The 21,317-nt window shown below is 33.3% G+C and overlaps 1 protein-coding gene across 1 annotated transcript in view; it reads right to left on the bottom strand.

The window, feature by feature from the left end:
• The window catches only part of LOC124368138, a 78,288-nt gene that overhangs the window by 34,788 nt on the left and 22,183 nt on the right, over window positions 1-21,317 (bottom strand). The window contains exons 3-11 of the mRNA XM_046825414.1: window positions 18,108-18,227; window positions 16,792-17,062; window positions 14,086-14,319; window positions 13,285-13,386; window positions 10,419-10,501; window positions 7,832-7,927; window positions 7,415-7,518; window positions 2,419-2,483; window positions 916-1,075 (exon numbers count right to left, since the gene is read on the bottom strand). Coding sequence (XP_046681370.1) covers window positions 916-1,075; window positions 2,419-2,483; window positions 7,415-7,518; window positions 7,832-7,927; window positions 10,419-10,501; window positions 13,285-13,386; window positions 14,086-14,319; window positions 16,792-17,062; window positions 18,108-18,150 — 1,158 coding nt within the window. The 5' untranslated portion in view covers window positions 18,151-18,227. The remainder of the gene's footprint in view (window positions 1-915; window positions 1,076-2,418; window positions 2,484-7,414; window positions 7,519-7,831; window positions 7,928-10,418; window positions 10,502-13,284; window positions 13,387-14,085; window positions 14,320-16,791; window positions 17,063-18,107; window positions 18,228-21,317) is intronic.

Below are 21,317 nucleotides of genomic sequence, written 5' to 3'. Positions count from 1 at the left end.
AAATATCATCTCTAAAAGAAACTGTACAGAAACTCATCTCCAGAAGTAATATATGACGGAGGTAGTTTAATTGCAAGATCTGCATTACACATGAACTCATCCTCTGGAAAAAATATACACCAAATTTAGTTTACAAGCACGAACGGTAGTAACAAATGAATCATCCTCATGACGTATTATACGCCTGATGTACTTAACTCATTCGCTCTTTAATATAGGCCTACATTAAATCATTCTTCGGGTTATTATAGGCCGAATGTAGTTAACTCGCACGAATTGTAATGTAAACTCTTTGAAATACGAGAAACATTATCCTGACCAACAACAATTTGAACTGAATAAGTCTTAAACTGTGTAATATAAACCATACAACACTCATACCCCTACATAATATAGGTCGGTTATGTAACTCTAACGCTCTGTAACATATAACCATCCTTTGTGATCTCATACCATAGCCATAATATGTTAGTGGGTTGACTAGTACTCTCTTAACTATTAAGTATTCTACACCGACAGCACTTAGGTTATTTTCATGGATTTTTTACTGTGCTTTTTTAAGAATAAATTTAGGTGTAATAATATTTTATTCAAACGCGCTGTAAAACTTTTCATGCACGAACTCATTTCCCTTGTAAGTAACATTACCTATCATTAAAACAGCTTGTCGTGAAAAGGTTTTATATTAACACATTCAATAATATGTCCTCCTTAAAACTGAATTCATCACTATCGGAAATCATTTTATCAATATCGAAAAGCACCTTCACTATTTAATTAAAATACTCTTTGGTGTTATTTTTAATTTTGAATATGTTGGTAATAATTTGGTTTCTCAGTAAGCTTAGGTCTGAACTACAAGGACTGCATTACGTTAATATTATAGAAATACGAGTAGCTCAAGGTCTGTTCCACCTGCAGGTGTAAGGTGTGCTCTTGAGTGATGGCCAGGTGTGTGGGCACGAGACTCACGTTCCCCAGTCGACCACGCTGCACCAGCCTGTTGAGTGACTCGCGCACCCTGGAGCCATCTCTCTTGCCCCCCCAGAAGTGGAATCTAACTTCACCACTGAACCTGTTAGGTGAGTTAGGTTAGTCACTATTCTTCAAATGTTAAAATTAAAGCAAGGTTGAATGCTCTTTATAGTTGAGTCCTTTTCTCAATATATGTTCAGGCTTTTACTAGTGACAGGTATCTAATCACACAGAAAATTATTTACTTCAGCATAATGAAAGAAAAACACCTGATAGCTCCCTTAGAAATACGATTCAATGAATAACAGCTAAATCCCATTAGGGAACATGCACTATTATCAAAATCAATCTTGACCAGATACACTTGAATTATCATAGAATATCTCGATTCGTTAAGGGGTATTCAGCGTAAACCTTTCAAACAGATGTACAAAACGCCATAAAAGCTTAAATTTACAAAATATAAAGTATACTTCTGAATTCATTCTCAAAATATCACACTCAGTTTTAGTTAACTCAGAAGAAAGTTTCCAGAACAGAAAATTCAATTTTCGGCTAAATTTTGTCTATGTTAAACCGTTTTTCATGCAACATTAAAATTCTAAAATTCATTATACTTAATACATTATTTAGTCACTTAGACTACGCAATCGGTCAACCAACTTCCACGGAGGAATACGCAACATCATCAACCTTGATGTCAACTATGTAAACAAGAAGATACATGAAAAATTTTAAGACCATAAGTGATTTGGCTATCGAGATATCCCTCTGAGATCCCCTGCAAGCTTTGCTATTGATCATAGCAATCTCATGGACAGTTATCCTCAATCATCATATTCAATATATTTTGTAGAAATCGAACTCATGAAAAATACGAAGCTTATAGGTAAAATATTTCTTAAAATATTTTGCCGATACTAACGTACAGGTAACTGCCATTGAGAAACATGCACTACATAATTCAAAATTAAGTTACATGCAGAATTTACTAATGCATAGCTCAATTATTTCTCATAGTACAAATAAAAATATAGATATAGGCTCAAGAGGAATGGTACTATTCCCCTTAGTGATAGCAAAATATTAACTACGTAAAGTGTATGTATACCTTTCTTTTTGAGATAAATGGAAAACGTATATTTTCCAACATTTAACCAAATCTCATTGGAAGGATCATTGTAATTGATTTTTATGATGCTGATACAGTCATGAAACTTGTGAACATACATACAAAGGATAAACTTAACTAGTGCCCTAAGTGACAGACTGACCATTAGCGTTATTAATGATAGTTATGGTTAATGATTGTTAATCTAACAAAATAAGATGAGTCCTATTAAATGTTGCATTAGAAAGTATTTTGACATGGAAACTCAAGCCTACGTATAAGTTTATAATTAGTTAGATAAGATATTTGTATATTATAAATAATTTACTTACCCAACATCTATCACCCTCAGATCTTCTGTCACCGACAGATTGCTGCTTTTCAAGTATTTGGATATCTACAACATAAAATGTCCCTACATATATTATCGTTTGTGTTGTATTTGATGTAGTTATAAATTATTTAAAATTAAAAGAACCCAAATTATTATCAAAAAGTAAATTATTTAAAATGAAAAGTACACTCATAAATTATGTTGTTTGAAATTGTTAGATAACAATTAAATTCAGTCGCCTAAAATGGAATCAGTGATTTCGAAAGATTTTATAAAATTTAAAAGACAAACTTGAAATCTGCACACAAGCTGAACTTTTAGGAATTTGAGTAAACTTTCAATCACTCATTTGAACAAAAATTAAAAGTTTACTCAAATCCCTTAAGGTTTTGCTTGAGTGCAGATTTGAATTTTGCCTTTTAAATTTAATAAAATCTTTAGAAATTATTAATTCCATTTTAGGTGACCACATTTAATTGTTTTATAACAATTTCAACAACATAATTCATAAACAATTTATAATTGTATTATTTATAGTTATTCAAATTTAATTAAATACTACCTAATTTTATAATAGCTTCAGTCTGGATGCTCCATAGTTTGAAATATTACTAGTATCATATTACGTAACTTTCTGCATTATTAATACAAGTACGAGTATAGTAAAACTAATCTGCGGTAGCTTACGTTGTAATATTAAATCTTCACTTCCTTGTTAACTAAACATAAACACGTTGTATGAGGTAATCAACATTAAATCATAAATTTTAAAACGGCGTTGAAAATATTATAATGATCTACTAAATTGTATCTAGCGAAGAAGAGATGAAATAATATCTAGTACTTCCTCTTTTCGGTTGGAGAGGCAAAGGGCGGGAAATGGGAGCTTAACCGGTCGGGTGTCCAGGGAGCGGGTCAAACGGTGGTTAATGGTGGGGTGGGTGGGGGGATGGACTGAGGGAATTCGAAATGGTGGCAGGACGCGTTCAAAGAGCAGATCATTCCTGAACTGCACGCTTGGGTATAACCTTTGTCAGGATGGATTATAGGAATATATGATCACGCTTCTTGATTCTCATGGCGATTAAACCTGTTTATATGTGTTTTACAAGTTATGCAATGTGTATAAGGAAATAATAAATACATGTATAAATACAAAAATAATTATATCTCAGTAAATACATATGTAAATAACTAGCCTTCAAAGAGATTCATTATTTTTATGTACAGTAAAAATGAGTTTTAATTAAAAAAAACACAATTTTGCTGAGGGTTTTGTTGTATTATTTACTTTCTGTACCTTTGTATATGTGTAATTGACTTATTATTGTTACGAATTTGAAGTTAAACCTACTGTTTAATCTGATTTGAATCAAATAGCAGTTCTATAACATTGATAAATTGCTCTGTAGAAGACTAAAAATATTGATAGTTATATTTTGTAAATTTATAGGTAAAATCTCCACTTATAGTGTATACATTTATCTTTATACACAAGAGCAAATCTATACAGGGTGTAACTGAAATACACCGACAAACTTCAGGAGGTTGTTCGTGAGGTCAAAACGAACCAAAAAGTTCCTATAAATGTATGTGATAAAACGCATCGTTTTCCGTCTGTCCGTTGTTTGTGTTTATTACATTAAATTTTTTTTCTAAACAACCATTAAAGGTACAAAGTTAAACTTTTCAACATATGCTAATCTAGTAAAGATTGTCAATTTAAAAAAAAAATTTAAAAATTTTTACTCAACAAAATTCAAAATGGCGGCTAGTTAAAATCTTTGATGGTGAATTTCTCAAAAACTACTTCCTGTATAAAAAATTTACTAGAATATAAAAAATATAAATGTATTTAATAAAACGAACGGTACCTCATTTTTTGAAATCGTTTTAAGAAATAAAAAAGTTATGGCAATTTTTCTTAACCTAGTAAACATATCACATTTACAAGTTTTTTTCTTGTTTCAAAAAACTACAGTAGCCTACAGTTGTTTAGAACATTCAACAAAAAAATATCTCACATTAAAAAAAAAAAAATATCTCACATTAAACAAAAGAGTTTTAAGCTGTCATTATTAAGGAATACGGAATAACTTAACAGAGCAAAATTTATTTCAAAATATTAGGGATCACTTTACAACAAATGTTCAATATGCCTTCCATTTTATGCGATGCATGCATTAACACGTCTGGTCATTGATTGCCGAGTTCTTTCAAGTATTCCTGGTGTATTCCTTACAGTGTTACAGGCTGCAGTGATACGCTGTAAAAGGTCATTCCCTGGTATTAACTGGTCTTTCATAAACTAGAGTTTTCAAAATGGCCCCAAAGGAAGAAATCGATTGGATTTAGATCTGGCGACCGAGGCGGCCATGATTACAGGTCCCCCTCTGCCTATCCATCTTTCCCCATAAGTTTGGTCCAGAAATTGCCTGACATCTAGTCTGATAATGCGCGGGAGCTCCATCATGCACGAACCAACAGTGCTCTCTCACACCCAAGGAAACATCATCTAAAATTTCAGGCAATTCGTGTTGTAAGAAATGTCTGTAGTTTTCACCATTTAGTATGTCAGGTAATACAAAAGGGACCTAATAAACAGTCTCCAATGATGCCTGCCCAAACATTTATTTTAAACTGCTGTTGATGTCTCCCTTCATGAATGGCTTGTGGGTTTTCACCAGCCATTGATGCATATTGTGGTAGTTGGTTATTCCATCTCGATTAAAACAAGCTTCATCTGTATACACAACTAATGATGTAAAACCAGGGTTGTTAGCTTGCTGATAAAACCATTGGCAAACTGTAAACGTAATGGAAAAGTCAGCTGGACCAAGGGCTTGTACACGCTGATAATGGTACGGATATAACATCTGCTCATGTAGAACTCGCCATATTGTCATGTGGTCTACGTTGAGTATTGCTCCTAACTGCCTAGTACTTACGCCTGGATCTTCCTCTACTCGCTGTAAGATGTTTTCTTCCAAATCAGGAGTTCTACGCTGTCTCTGTACACTTCGGGTCTGCAGTAGAAGGTAACAAAGTGCCAGTCCTCATGAAGTCGGTTGAAAAAACAGCAGCAAATGTTTGAATGAGTAGGTTGTTGTCGATTTGGAAATGATTCGTAATACAGGCGGGATGCTAGGCGACTATTACCGTTAGCTTTTCCATACATAAATAATCATGTCAGCTTGATGGCTAAATGGGTAACCTGCCATCTTCAATTAGAATAAGAGCACTATCGACTAATAATGTTTCTACAAGTGAAAAGTAAACAGATCATATCTTGTCAAAAATAAACAAGGAAATGACCTTACTTATCTGAATTCATTGTTGTTTCTAATCAGCTGTTGTCTCAACATGAAAACATATTCAGCTGTTTAAACCATGAAAGTTGAGTTCATGTAGATTGCTTGTTACAATGTCGTTTTTAAAAATTTAATACTAATTATCGTGTTTAAAAGTTTTTTTAACCCAAAATATCGTTTTATTTTTATACTGCCTAAATACTTACATTAACTTTTGAAACAAGAAAAAAAACTTGTAAATGTGATATGTTACTAGGTTAAGAAAAATGCTATAACTTTTTTATTTCTTGAGCGATTTCAAAAAATGAGGTACCATTCGTTTTATAAATAAAATTTATATTTTTTTTATATTCTAGTAAATTTTTTATACAGTAAGGAGTTTTTGAGAAATTCACCATCAAAGATTTTAACTAGCCGCCATTTTGAAATTTGCAGAGTAAAAATATTTTCAATTTTTTTTTTTAAATTGACAATCTTTACTAGATTTAGCATCTGTTGAAAAGTTTAACTTTGTACCTTTAATGGTTGTTTAGAAAAAAAAATTTAATGTAATAAACACAAACAGACGGACAGACGGAAAACGATGCATTTTAGGACATACATTTATAGGAACTTTTTGGTTCGTTTTGACCTCAGGAACAACCTCCTGAAGATTGTCGGTGTATTTCAGTTACACCCCGTATATGCGATTAAGTCAGTTAGGTTTCCAAAACAAGTTATAACAATCAATATGTTTTAAATACTTAACAAAATATGTAATCACTTCTATTAAAATATTAAGAATGGGTTTTTACACAATAAATAACAAGACAAGTTTTCGTCCAGGTCATTCGAATGCTTGAAGTCTCACGTAATACTGACATTAATAACATTTTATAATCTCATTTTTGAGTTATATCAGATACATCCATAGGAAGCCGATGGCCTAGTGGGAGTGGACTAATAAATCGGGTTTTGGAACTCTTTAAAAAATAGCGCAGGATAAAATAACTCTATGATTGTTGAAAGTTTTATCAGTACTATCGATCTACTACTGCATCGACCGTCCTCCTTCTTCTGTTTGATTAGGTTCTCTCATAAGATCCAGCTCCCCACGAGAACGCACAGAATAAGACTTGAAAATGGCTCGGTCTCTTTTCTTAAAAATAATAATAAAAATAAGTAAAGAGTTTTTCTTAAATTATACGCGCTCGACTGCTACATAAACAAAAATAACATACAAAAAGGGGTGGAAGTAGAGAAGGAATCGAATGATAGAAAGTTCGCTAATACCAGAAACAGTCACCTTATTTGGAAGAGTCACCGATCTTTCTAATCCTACCTATCATCTCCATAGCCTTAGTGGGCATCTTATTTCAAATTGAACCACATGAGAGTACAATTTTAAGAAATTTCTTTTAAATCCTTAAACAGAGTTGGTGTTACCTGATTTGGTTAAATTCTCGCAACGAAAAACTGTCAAGTTGAGTAATGGGGCTGGATAGAAAGACGATTTTAGTACAAAATTTTATCCCTTTAATGTCAATGCTGTGCTCTAAAGAAGAAACAAAAACTGAAAAGTCCCAATGGTTATTTTAACGATGACTAGAAATGTTTAAATCGCTATGTATATACAATTCAGTACTGTTACAAAGGTTAAAAAAAAAAAACAACAAAAACTGGATGAGAATATGGTGAAATTACCTGTTTAGTGAGCATAGGTTTTAGAGTACAAGTGGCACTTTCCAAACAAGTGCGGACTGCAGAAACGTTGTTGAGTCTGACTGTACCCTCGTACCTAGCCCGATCTGCAACATGTCAGGAAGTCATTGCAAAGTATACTTCTAGAAAAGAGGAAGAGCTGCTAAACATTAATTGTCGAAGAGGTTTAGAATTCCTTTACTGTAAATTTTAAACTTTTCTTTATTTTGGGCTGTTTTTAGTATTCAGGTAAGAAGTGTTCTTACCAATGTGAAAATCCATCTGGATTCTTGAAGTGAACACAATTTAATACAAGCTAAATCTATCAGTGCGTGATATAAATGTTCTCTAATTGATCTAGTTTTCCTTGAAAATATTTTATGAACATTGAGAATTTCCAAAAATTTGAAAGTTAAGTACCTCTAGTTAGGGGAATGCTGTTGGGGCTGCACGCGCATGGTTCCCCTGTTGCATCCTCCGGACATTGGGTGGTGCATCCATCCTCCTCCTCACACCCTTGAACACAAAATGGATGGATATAAGTTTCCCTTGATGTTAAGCTTCGCGTTGGGCAAATCCACTATTTTGGCCCATATTACTACATATAATATAAAAAATGTTATTACAGTGACTGAAGATAATATAGAAAGTAAGATCACATATGGTGTATCTTTCACTTCGAATCGCTTCCCGTGAATGTTGAGTCAAGCTCCTGTTCACCTCCTCTTTTAGTGCAACATCTATAATCTGGCGAGATTGATAATGTATCGTTAATTCATTTTGTGCTTATTCTTTCGCCATTTCTTTATCTTATCGGACGAACATGACCTAAGGGTATAAGCCAGTAGCTGCTTCATATTAAATTTGAAAGTCTGTATATACCTTTGTTACGTAAATGCCTAATTACAGAAAAAAAATTAAAATTTGTAAATTCCTTTACTTTTAAAATGGCAGCATCTTAAAATTCTTAGGCATGAATATCTTCAAAATGAGGTATGAAAACAAGATGTCACAGTAATTAAATTTTAGTTAGACAGTTTAATTATAAACCCATTAATACCAATTTCTAGGTAAATGGGATGAGGAACAAGGGAGACAATAAAAATAATTAAATGCTGCTATAGTTAGGAAATTATTACGTAAAGAGTTTGGAACTGTTATGCAATTTAATTTTAAAATAAGCTGATTAAAAAGGTTTAAAGTTAAAAGAGCTGATTGTGAAGCTCATGAACAGTACTGCCACATGACGTCAGTGGATATTGTTTAATTTTCGTTTTTTTAAATCAAATGATCTCATTTGATTTTTCCTATTTTATTAAACTTGATATCGTTGGATTTGTAATTAAATTCTGTAACTAAAATGTAAATAATCTGACTTTTTATAATAAGTCGTTTTTAATATATTTTAAAGATTTTAAGAAGCCAGAAATTGTACAATGAAGTGTGTACAGAGTTATATTTTTTTGAAAATAATCTTTTAATTTCCAATTTCATATACTAAACTTCAATGTAATGCAAAAAGTCGTTCTTAAATTTAAAATAGTAAAGTAAGTAAACTAAATGGCTCCCATTTTGGTAGTTACTGAGTTTCGAGGGTATTTATGTGATCCTTTGGTTTTCCTTTGGTCCACGAATAGTAGCCTACTGAAACATTTTCTGGTCACTCTGTATATATATATATATATATATATATTTCGAAAAAATAGTTTTGTGTTTCATTCACTAGAATTTTTATCTACAACGTTTACTCACATATGGATATTAAGAACAATAAATAACACGATACACATGAAGCTTCACGCAAACTCAACAGTAAACAATGTGTCACGCTGACGTCATCTGAAAAAAAACTGTCCTTTCAGACGAAATATAATGCTAACTGCCAGGGTTGTGATTTTTGCATGTATATTGTTTATTCATCTATTGCTATACAGGACCTGAGGAAATTAGAAATTTCCAAATCTCAATCCGATTAACGGACTGGACTTTAAAGCATTTTGTCAGGACTAATGGTGCTATAACATATTGGACGCTGGGATTTAAACTGTTAATGATTACTTTACACTAATGAGGACCTTACGAATAAAACTATGCCTTTAGTAATAAAACATAGAGGTTACTATATTATATATAAACATTGGTTATTACTTCCATAGCGCTATTGTTAAAGCCAAATGTTACATGCACTCTGTAGTTGGTTCACTAAGTTCATAAAAATTATATACATAAATTTGTATTAAACATCTTGTCCATGAAGAACGGATTCTCCAGTGTTTGCTACAATCATTCAGTTAAGACTAGTATAAGTTTTTTTTTTATGAAAAACAATAATACCGAATGTATGTTGGCATTATCTCCTCAGACATCCTCGTTAGACCTTTTATAACTAACTCCACAAACTGTGCATTAACTTAACTCTTCAACTGATTTGATTTGACATTTGTGGATGTTCACAGAAGTAGCCTGAAAGCAACTAATCAGATAATATTCTATTCCGAGATAAGTTCAGCCAGTTTAGTACCTGTGAACCCGCCAGTGAAACCTTCTGGAAAGTTTTGTTTTTTTATTTCAGGTGGTTAGTGTTTTATGTGTTACATAAAGAACCTTGATTAACCTAAAATAATTTTTTTCTTGACAAAGAAAATGTTTAAATGCAGCAACTTCTTAATTTTGATCATAAAAATATCCTCTTAAATTTATTGACTATATTTACCGGAAAATTTTAAATTGTGATTCTGTTACGATATTCATTATTAACGACTGGTCACTTGGCAACAGAAGTCTTAGATCAAATAAATTGACCAATTCGATAACAATGTTTTACAATGTAATAAATGCTTTAGTTTTTCTATAATAAATGTTTTTTTTTAGATTTAATACAATCAATCGCTATTTTTTGGCTTTTGTACCCTGATGGAGTATACAAACGGATAAATTTAAGAAGACTATGATGTAGTAATCATATCATTACAAATATATTCAACAGAAAAGGTCCTCTTAGCCATACCATCATCCAGGAGTGGAACTTCACACTTGGTTCCTGTGAATCCCTCAGGACACATGCAGATCACTACAGCAGCTCCAGCCTGCCTGGAACAGTCCCCCTATATATTTGTCACATACATCACATCTCGTAACAACATATTATACACTGGTCTATCCTGACCTTTGGTAGGTATCTTTGTTCGCCACCATAGTTGGAAGCTTTAATATACCATTCGGGAACTAGAAATATTGTAGTTTAGTTATAACAATGTTTTTTTTTGTTTGCTTTATTATTTCAGTTGTTAATATACTATCATAGGTTCATTTTAAAAATTGGGGGCATTCATTGTCATTTGGCCAAAAATTTAAAGTGAAAATGTAATATTTATCGTACTAGAATATATTATTATAGGTTATATAATATACACCCCCACCCTGTATATTCCGTTTAATATCAGATCCAATTGCTTGTAAGTTTCTTCCAACAGTTTAACATCAAATCCAATAATAAATAAATTGAAAGTCATATTATTTTATAAGACAAATTTTTGGAGAGCACTTTTGTTACTTAAAAATTATAATTGATCTAATGTAATTTTTAAATACACGTCTTATAAATGAGTGTCAATGTGTTAACACTTTAACAATATTTACATATAAGTAAAACTTTTAATTCATAAATCAAATCAAAGAGCATTCCAAACAGTTTTCTTTGGTGTCACTTTTATGCTCATTCAGACGCAATGATTTTACCATCAAACGATAAACAGTGCTTGTAGTAGCAAAAATGGTGACTGGTGAACATCAGGCGTTTTGCGTTCAGTAGTTCGCAAAGACCGAATCTGTAGAAACTATGCAACGTGCGTTCCATATAAAGAGCGGTTGTGATCCTCCAAGAGCCGTAGACGGTATAATAGGTTTAAAGATACTGGCTGCCTTTGCTAATGGAAGAGTACGGAACAACCTCGGCTAGCGAAGAGAGTGTTGAGCGAGGGAGAGAAACTTTCACGAATAGCCCACGGAAATCAGTTCGAAAGAGTGATCATGAGTTAAAAATTTCAGTGATGACAGTTTTGAAAGGTTTGCGGAAACGCTTATAACTAATTACTTATCGTTTTCAGTTGTTACAGGATCTAAAACTTGCAGCTATGGTTTACGTGCCAATGATTCAAACGAAACGGTACTGCACAACAATTAAGTTTCTGGATCCTGTCGTTTTCAGTTATGATTCATCATTTCACCTCAGTGGACATGTCGCAATATGCATATCTTGGACTAAAAGATTCCTAATGAGATAGTATAATTGCAGCGACACTGCCTTAATTAACCCTGCATCTGGCAGTTGAAATTCCTATAATGTCAGGCACTATTTTGGTAGTTGTGCTTACCTTCATTCACACCTATCTAGAAAGTTTATTATTGAAATAAAGGATAGACTATCATATATATATTATTTTACAGTATAAAACCTGGAACAGTGTTGTGCAATTTAAATAATTTTTTTATGAAAATTTAGTGATATTTGTTTCATTGAAATTATATATATATATATATATATATATATATATATAAAGTAAAGCTGTCCAAAAAATTGAAATAATTTGTTTTATTACTTTTCAAAATATTGAAAATGTCCCATGGAAGGTTTTGTATTGAAAACATAATAAAAATTTTATTTCTCTAAAACATTTTAGATTTTTTGGGGCAAATATTTAAATATTGTCTTTTTACCAAGAAATGACATATTCTATTTATATATTCATATAAATTTATATAATATATTTGTATGTTTTTTTGTACGAGTTTATATGTAAAAAAAGTTTTGTTAAAGATCGCAAAAAGAGTGTTTTCAAAAAATAGAAGTTTATAAAAACACACAAATTAATTGAAAGATTAACTTATAATGAAGTAAAATATATTACGACAAAAAGAACATATGAACTAAAATGTGTTGATATGTACATACATACATATATCTTTAGGGGGAAAATCCCGTTTTTTCGCATTTTGTCAAAGTTCGCGAGCAGACGCGGGAAACCAACATTTGTTTTGCAACTTTATAAATTATCTGCATAGTTATTACGCATTATTATACAATAAAATATACATCAGATTAATATACCATGAAAAATCCCGATCAATGTAATATAGTACTTGGTCACCTTAAATCGTGTTTTTGATACCAAAAGTTTTATTAAATATATGACTGCAAAGTCGACAAGTGACTAGTCGTCTAGAATGGGAAGAAATGTTTTAGCGACTAGTCGCTAGCCATCTAACAGATGGAAGGGTAAATTGACATAATTTGCGTAATTCGTTTTGCGATTAGGTGAACGTCACTAGACATAACCGCTGGGTTGGCCGTAAGGAGCCTAATGACATAACGCATTATATTAAGGTCATACGATTTCTATCTTTGTATATTCATAAAGGGTTTTGTTTATATGCCTCCACTATCAGCCGACCTATCCAACAAGGATTCAATATGAAACAGGATTTAAGCAGCTGTTGCAACAATAACTTCATACCATCGACTACAGTTTGGGGAAAACTGGGCTATCCACTCTATGTGAGCCCTGTGACAAATAAAGCTCACATTGAACACATGTAAGCTTGTATATGTAATTATTTGAGTTGGTCTTTTATTTAATGTATTAATTATGATTGAAATTATATACTAAGTACTAAAAGATTTAAAATTCCCATACTCATTGTAAAAATCCGGTGTATTGTACTCCTTACATTCTTCATCATAACAATGTGGACGGCATGCAGATTATACAAGTATAAGTTTACCAATTATTATTTAATTCTTTTCTACGCTACGAGTTTTTAATAAAACTTATAAAAGGATAAATCGTAGGAAATCTCACAGTAAGGACACCTACCTGCAAGTGGCTCCGTTCTTACAGAGAGAAGTGGACTGGCAGAGAGGTCCTTGCCCGCAGTCAGGACCGGAGAAACCCTCGAAACAGGCGCACCAGTAGTCTCTGCAAATAGTTGTGAAAGTTACGTAATAAAGTATACACATGGTGTAAGCGATAAATTTCTTAGTATAAACTAATTGATCAGAGACCTAATTAAATGTCATGTCGTTTCAATAAAGCTGTGATATTTTTATTTTACATTATGTTTGATTTTCTTCATTTCTAATTAAAATAAATAAATCTATACAACTAAACTTAATGGTCTTAAAACTCATTTAAAGGTAAATTACACAAATTACTGTGTTGCTGTTATAGTACACTAGAAACCTAATGTTTGAAATTAACTGGATATTTGTGAAATAATCTTGTTTTTCTTATTACTTTTATCAAAGAAGCTTATTATTTTCTGTGAATAGAGGCCAACGAGTTTTTTTATCCCCAGAAATGGTATTGTTCTCTCCAACTCTTCAGACTATTAATTTTATATATATTTGAGTTAAACTATGACTATTTCTCTAAGCAAACATTTACTAGTAACTAATTAACTATTAAGAAGGCTTTGGGGTTCTTTCACGCGTTATGCGTATCGTTTCTTCACATCGCAATGCCATAGACGGTTTTCCTAGTGGAAAGTGTAATATGTTTCCACTGTCCAGCAGTTTCAGATCCTTCGCATTATTTACCCAATAGTAGCATCAGCTAATTTTAGAGACATTAACTTCTTATTCCTAAAAAAACCTACAAAAAACTTAAGAAACCAACCTGAAATCTCTGGAAGCATAACAGTGACCGGATAGCGAGCAGCCGATCACGCTACAGCTGGTGTTTCGCACCTCACTCCGTATCTCGTAGGTAATGTTGAAACCGTACACTTCCAGCAGGTCATCCAGCACTCGCAGATGGTTCCCTTCCAGCCGTTCCAGAGAGAAGTCGATGACCAGATAGTGTCTGGGGGTCATCAACCACTGGACTGTTGTCACGTTCTGTTCTGTCACCCTACGACATTACGTCAATATCGATATAATATTTTTCTGCGAATATATGTTTATTGTGATGGATTAAACTCTAATAAAATATTGATATTTAGATGTTGTCGCTTCTTGTACACCCACGGATCTCCTTACAGAGTGTTATAAATCATATCATAAAAACCTTTTAATCATCTGGAAAACTAAACATCCTTAATCGGTTTGCTAATAACATATGATTGCTTAATATAAATCGTAGATTGACTAAGCACAAAAGTATTAAAGAGAAAACTGACTTATACAGTGGCTTGACAGTCAGTCCTCCTGCACAGGGCAATGACAGTAAAAATGAAGAGTTTATGTACATAAAACAAAAGTGTGATAAGGAAAACTATTTGAGACTAAAATAAAGGTTTATTTAGATTTTTATTAATTATTTATTGCATATTTTTATTATAAGAACGAAAGACTCTATCATTTAGCAAACAAATTTGCCAGATGTAATAAAAATTTGTCCTTTGGTTTGCTGTAAATACTTTTAATCATGATATTTTTATTATTAAATGAAAACTGTTCTATTTCGATTCCTATTTAGTTGATTATCTACAAAATTACAAAATCTATTAAAAATAGCCATACAGTTATTTGAACAGCTTACTTGATTAGTTTCTTCCTACTCGATTGAAATCGCTAATCAGGTAATTAAAACAAAGGCTGTTACATGTTATTTTCTACAATACGTGAATTATTCCTGATTTGGTTGAAGCACGTAAAGAGGATTTAACTGAAAAATTTCAAATTACATGTTTCCATAGTCATTTGTTTCAAGTAATCCACTTATTAACAATAATAAGCTTTTTATTTAATACATGTGCGTGCGTCCAGGACATATACATTTCACTGTGGGTTCTATTATTTAAAAACACAACTATGTTAGGCACAGAATTTAAATTAGTGGACCGAGGCTTTGTACGATTTTTTTAACCACACCTTACTTTTAATAATAACATAATTATTATTCTTCATATGTTCTGCTAAAATAGAATAAAGTGGCATAATGTTGGCCTATTAGGATATTGGATATTAGATTTCACTCTAATACATGCCATACGGCTTTAATTTGCTGTTAAACAGACAAATTTCTTTATAATCTAGAAAATAAAAATAAGCATAAATGTTATACATATATAATTTTCCAAAAAATAATGTACAAGGATATATTTCCTAACAGAACATCATAATAATACACAAGTGTTGCGAATAATATAAAATCAAAACAAGTATGCTCAACAATATTCCACAACTGTAAATTGAATAGTTTATATTAGTTAATTGGCTAAGGGATAGCAAAGTCTATCTTCGAGTGGTGGACAAAAGTCCAATTACGTCTGTCTGCCAATCTGTTTGTGAATGCCAGTATATCTATCTGTCTGTCTTCCTGTTTCAACGGACTAACCTGCACACTTGATATAATACATTAAGAAAACAAATCTTCGTCTTAATATTTGCAGGATTTTGTGTCATACGTACACTTTTTTATATTAAAAATACGTTTTTATATTAAATTTACCATTATTGTATTCTCGTCAAGACACCAAAGACTCGGCGCAGGGTATTTACTAAAAAAAACGGATAAAGTTGGTATGGCGACTGGTTTTACTTATAGCAATAGTTTCTGTTTGCTAAAGGCACTTACGTGTGTATGACTCGGCCGCCGCCCAATTGAAAGGTGGAGTCGGGCTCATAATAGTCAAACACTGTAATTTATAGGCCGTACTTATAGGAATAGCTTCTGTTTGCTAAAGGCACTTACATGTGTATGACTGGCCGCTCAACTGGAAGGTGGAGTCGGGCTCGTAGTAGTCGAACACTGTAAATGATAGGGCCGTACTTATAGGAATAGCTTCTGTTTGCTAAAGGCACTTACGTGTGTATGACTGGCCGCTCAACTGGAAGGTGGAGTCGGGCTCGTAGTAGTCGAACACTGTAAATGATAGGGCCGTACTTACAGGAATAGTTTCTGTTTGCTAAAGGCACTTACGTGTGTATGATTCGGCCACTCAACTGGAAGGTGGATTCGGGCTGGTAGTAGTCGAACACTGTAAATGATAGGGCCGTACTTACAGGAATAGTTTCTGTTTGCTAAAGGCACTTATGCGTGTATGATTCGGCCACCCAACTGGAAGGTGGAGTCGGGCTCGTAGTAGTCGAACTCTGTAAAGGATAGGCCGTACTTATAGTAATAGTTTCTGTTTGGTAAAGGCACTTACGTGTGTATTACTCGACCGCCCAACTGGAAGGTGGAGTCTCGGGCTCGTAGTAGTCAAACTCTGTAAAGGATAGGCCGTACTCATAGTAATAGTTTCTGTTTGATAAAGACACTTACGTGTGTATGACTCGACCGCCCAACTGGAAGGTGGAGTCTAGCTCGTAGTAGTCAAACTCTGTAAAGGATAGGCCGTACTCATAGTAACAGTTTCTGTTTGATAAAGTCACTTACGTGTGTATGACTCGACCGCCCAACTGGAAGGTGGAGTCGGGCTCGTAGTAGTCGAACTCTGTAAAGGTGAGACCCCCGGACACGAACAGCTGGGTGAAGTAGACGACTATTGACGAGTCTTGTGAGTTGGCATGGTGTGAGGCATCCACGACCCAACGGCAGTGCAGAGGAGTGGGAAACCGACGGGGGAACTGGGGGGTCTGTATCACCCCTCTGGCAGCGGTCAGGACACCCCCACAATGTCCCGCCACCCCCCACCCACGGTTGGTACCTGCATGCAGAGTAACATCTGATAATATGCAAGTATAGTGAAATAAATAGTCAGGGTCTGAGAAGAAGAGGTTAGTATCATATCAATCACCTAGTAACTAGTAATGTATATACGTATTTTTTCGGTTTTGTTACCTTATATCTACTTGTCTGGTAACCTAAAGGTAATTAGGCTATTTGCCTAGTTTACCCCCAAACAATAGATAAATCATCGTCAGACAACTATACAAATTTTCTGCTTTGTATCCTTGGTGGAAGTGAATAGGTTTGAATGGAAAAGACATTTTTTATACTTCCACATTAAATTTAATGTGGATTCAATGTTTATTGAAATTAAATAAGGCTATTGTCATTTATACAATTTAATGTCAATAAAAGTCGATTGACAGGTATTTGTTCTTCCGATCATATGTTAGTTTGCCTATTTAAACGCATATGTGACAGATACGGCCAAATACAAAATAATTGAATCGGAAAAAAGTAAGCACTCTGTGGTGTAATGGTATCACATTCACCCGGCAAGTGAGAGATCCGGGTTCGAATCCCGGCGGAGCAAGCACTTTTTGTGATTCAATGTTTATTGAAATTAAATAAGGCTATTGCCATTTATACAATTTAATGTAAATAAAAGTCGATTGACAGGTATTTGGTCTTCCGATAATATGTTAGTTTGCTTATTTAAACGCATATGTGACAGATACGGCCAAATACAAAATAATTGAATCGGAAAAAGTAAGCGCTCTGTGGTGTAATGGTAGCACATTCACCCGGCAAGTGAGAGATCCGGGTTCGACTCCCGGCGGAGCAAGTACTTTTTGTGATTCAATGTTTATTGAAATTTTATATATATATATATATATATATATATATATATATATATATATATATATATATATATATATATAATAATACAAACTAAGCCTTGGATCTCTGCTCCAACAGACAACTTTGTCAAATGGATAAAAAAAATACTGTAACACCGTTTTTCTTACGATAAATGGGTGTCTGATCTCTCCAAATATTTTGAAAATCTTTACACAGCTTACCTTGATACATAATCCACGCCAGCAGCAATACGATCCTGGGCATGGTCACGACGCGACTCCTGCACGCACCCGCACAGCCACGCGCGCCCAGTACATTTTAGAATGGTGTGTATTACGATTCTGTAACATAGGGGTATGTATTACGGTTATGCAACATAGAAAAGATGCTTGGTTTTCCAAATATATTACATAGCTCATGTAACTATAGAGAGTAGTTAACTACTAAAATCTGTTTCAGGTGTGTAAAGCTATGAGAGTCAAACTTTCTTATCACTATAAAGATAACGTACATTTAACTGGTAGCTGGGCTGAATATGTACGCATCGGAAGTTCATGACTCTCAGATTACCAAGTAATTTCCTACTGATGTTCCTGGAGTAAGATATTCATAGTACACTGCGTGCTTCTCAACGTACCCAATGGATTCATTACCATGCATAAGTCCATGACGAAAGGTGAAATATAAGTATATTGTTTTATGAATAGCATATCAAAATTTCATTTTGATAAAATTTTGTATTTCATTTGTTGCAAACTCTCAGAAAAACCTAAGAATATTATTCCATGGATTAAGGGAAGACTAAAGCTAAATGCAACTAACAGTTTACCTCAGTTGTTTTACCGCCTGATTGTCCTTTAATTTTATTTATACAAAAATAATAATTGTACAACCAGCCAAGAGATTATAACCAAAACCTTGACCTTGAAATATCGATAGACCTCGAATGTCTAGAGAATGTCTAGAGGTCGCATGTTTAGGACGAATTTGTAATTTCCAATAATAAATGGTATTACTACAAAATTAGAAAAAAATACTATGTGTTGAAATTCATCAAGAGATCGAGTGACATGTCAAGTGTTGCAATCTGTTAAATACCTTGCTTATTGCTAGTTTTGTCCAGAAATTAATGTCTAAACCCAAGTTTTTTAATAACAACAGGAACTATCGGGCTAAACTTGCTAGCATATATGTAATTTATTACTTAATTTTTCGATATTTTTTTGTTATCATTTCCAGTTTCTTAGCTCATTTTATAAAACCCGTTTCATAAACAGCGTGTTCAAAAACAGTTATTTTAAAAGAATCATAGTATATTTTGGATAGATAAAATCATGAAATAGGTGTATTTAAAGCTTTTCATATCTGGATTCAGAGGACTATATTCAGTTAAAAATTTTGTTTCTATACAAAGTAACTGACAACAACAAATCTGTAATTACTCCTCTACAAATGTATAAAAGGCTATGAAATAAAATGTATATAACTATTAGAACCATGCATGTATTTTGAAAGTTTTTCATTCCCAACTATTGTCATTTTGTCTGTCTGTATATCTGTCTTAAATTATGTGCCATACCTCTTGGACAGAAAGATCCCAGATACCTGAATTGTAGTGCATAAGCTTCTCCTAGGCCAAACAAGAAATCTAATAATATTATGTAAAGCTATAGTCAATCTGTCTCTATATGATAACTCTTGTTAGGAAGGACTTGAAATCTTAAAACTTGGAAAATAGATCCTTAGTCCACGAGAGAAGCTTATTGGTTTTGAGGCTAAAAAGTTCCAACGATCTGTCTGTCTATATGGATGTCTATGTGATAACTATTGATAAGAAGGTCTTAAGACTTGCAACTTTTTTAGTATATAGATTCCTCTAAGTTCACGAGAGAAGCTCACTCCGTGAAATAGACGTCCGCCGGTACGTCCGGTCGTCTGTGGTCTTCCTGTTACGTTCAGTCGGGTCCTTCGGCCCATGTACGTTATATAGGCCAATTATTTGGAAATACAACATAAGTTACCGTTAGAGACTTTGGAGGTAATGTCTCTTTTGCAATTTTTACAAATTTACGTTACTGTTACAACTGAAGAGTTTGAAATGTACAGTGTACTCTTCAATATTGTTTGAGATATAACATCGCTGTTTGGTACATTGTTTGAAGTCTTACAACCTCATTTTCAAATACATTAGATAATATATATCATCATATGTACATACATGTATCATGTAGATGATATATGTTTTCTGCGAGAAGTTGTTTCGTACTGAAAATTGCATATGTGTGTTGCCTTCCAGGCCTAAACGCACTGTGGATAAGCCTAACCGTGGTATATAAAAGCTATATTATTACTATATTATATCATATAGCGGCTGTGGCTGTGGCTGGGTCTATATACATTTACACCCATGCACACAAGTGCAATAGATTAATGCGCAACCGCGTTATGTAGCTGATCGTGAGTAAAGCTTATTTAATTCGTAGGGCTGGGTTAAATTTAATTATATCTGAGTGGTCAGTCGTAGGTCAGTCGTAGGTGGTTAGTAGACGAATGAAGACGCATTGTTACCTGTATTCCGTAGTTCAGTTTTAATGATTAGTGTTTTGTATAGTTTTTTATTAAGTGCATGTTTATAAAGTTAGTGAAGTTGACAAACAACATGTAGGTTGTGATTCCTGACTTAGGCGTGCCACAACGCTTTGGTAATATTTGTTTATTTTAACCTAGTTTGTAATATTATGTATTAGGTTAGTTCTTTACCTGAAGAAGAGATCAGATTGCAGATCTCGAAACGTAGTGTTACTGATTTATTGTTTCACTGAAAGATGCCAAATGTCCGGAAAAATCCTGTTTCCTTCATAACTTTTCCAGCCTACCGATATACTTTAATGGCGTTTACCCAAATCCAAAGCTAGATTATTTTCAATAATTGAAAAAAAATTACGTGTCTATAATTAAACGGCCATGAAAAGTTTTTAAAACCTTCACTTCAGTTTGTTCTCGAAATATTGTGCGAAGAGACAGAGAGAAATTACATTTTTCCTTTTTGCTAAAGTGGTATACTTCGCTAAAAATAACCAATATACATACATCAAAACTTTACGACAGTTATTGGCACGAGAACACAAAACAGTTGAAATTAGTTCGACGAAGTGTAAAATTACTCAACTCATCTGAGTGAGGGTTAAATCACAAACAGAATATAAACAAAGGTTTCATTACCATAAAGTAGTGGAAATGATTGAAAATGACATCGTAATTATCCAGTAAAAGTTTCCACAGTGTAAGGGTATCTTTTTATATTAACTATTCAACACCAATGGAAACATCACAAACACGCCCATTCCGGCCATATCGCCAGCGGAAACTGTCATTATGGCAACATCCGAAACGTATTATCAATTATTCAGCAAATACGGTGCCTGTTGTTC

Source organism: Homalodisca vitripennis, chromosome 8, assembly GCF_021130785.1.
Source record: "Homalodisca vitripennis isolate AUS2020 chromosome 8, UT_GWSS_2.1, whole genome shotgun sequence".
NCBI lineage: Eukaryota > Metazoa > Arthropoda > Insecta > Hemiptera > Cicadellidae > Homalodisca > Homalodisca vitripennis.
The sequence above is the reverse complement of the archived record's forward strand: the minus strand, read 5'-3'. Positions and strand labels throughout refer to the sequence as shown.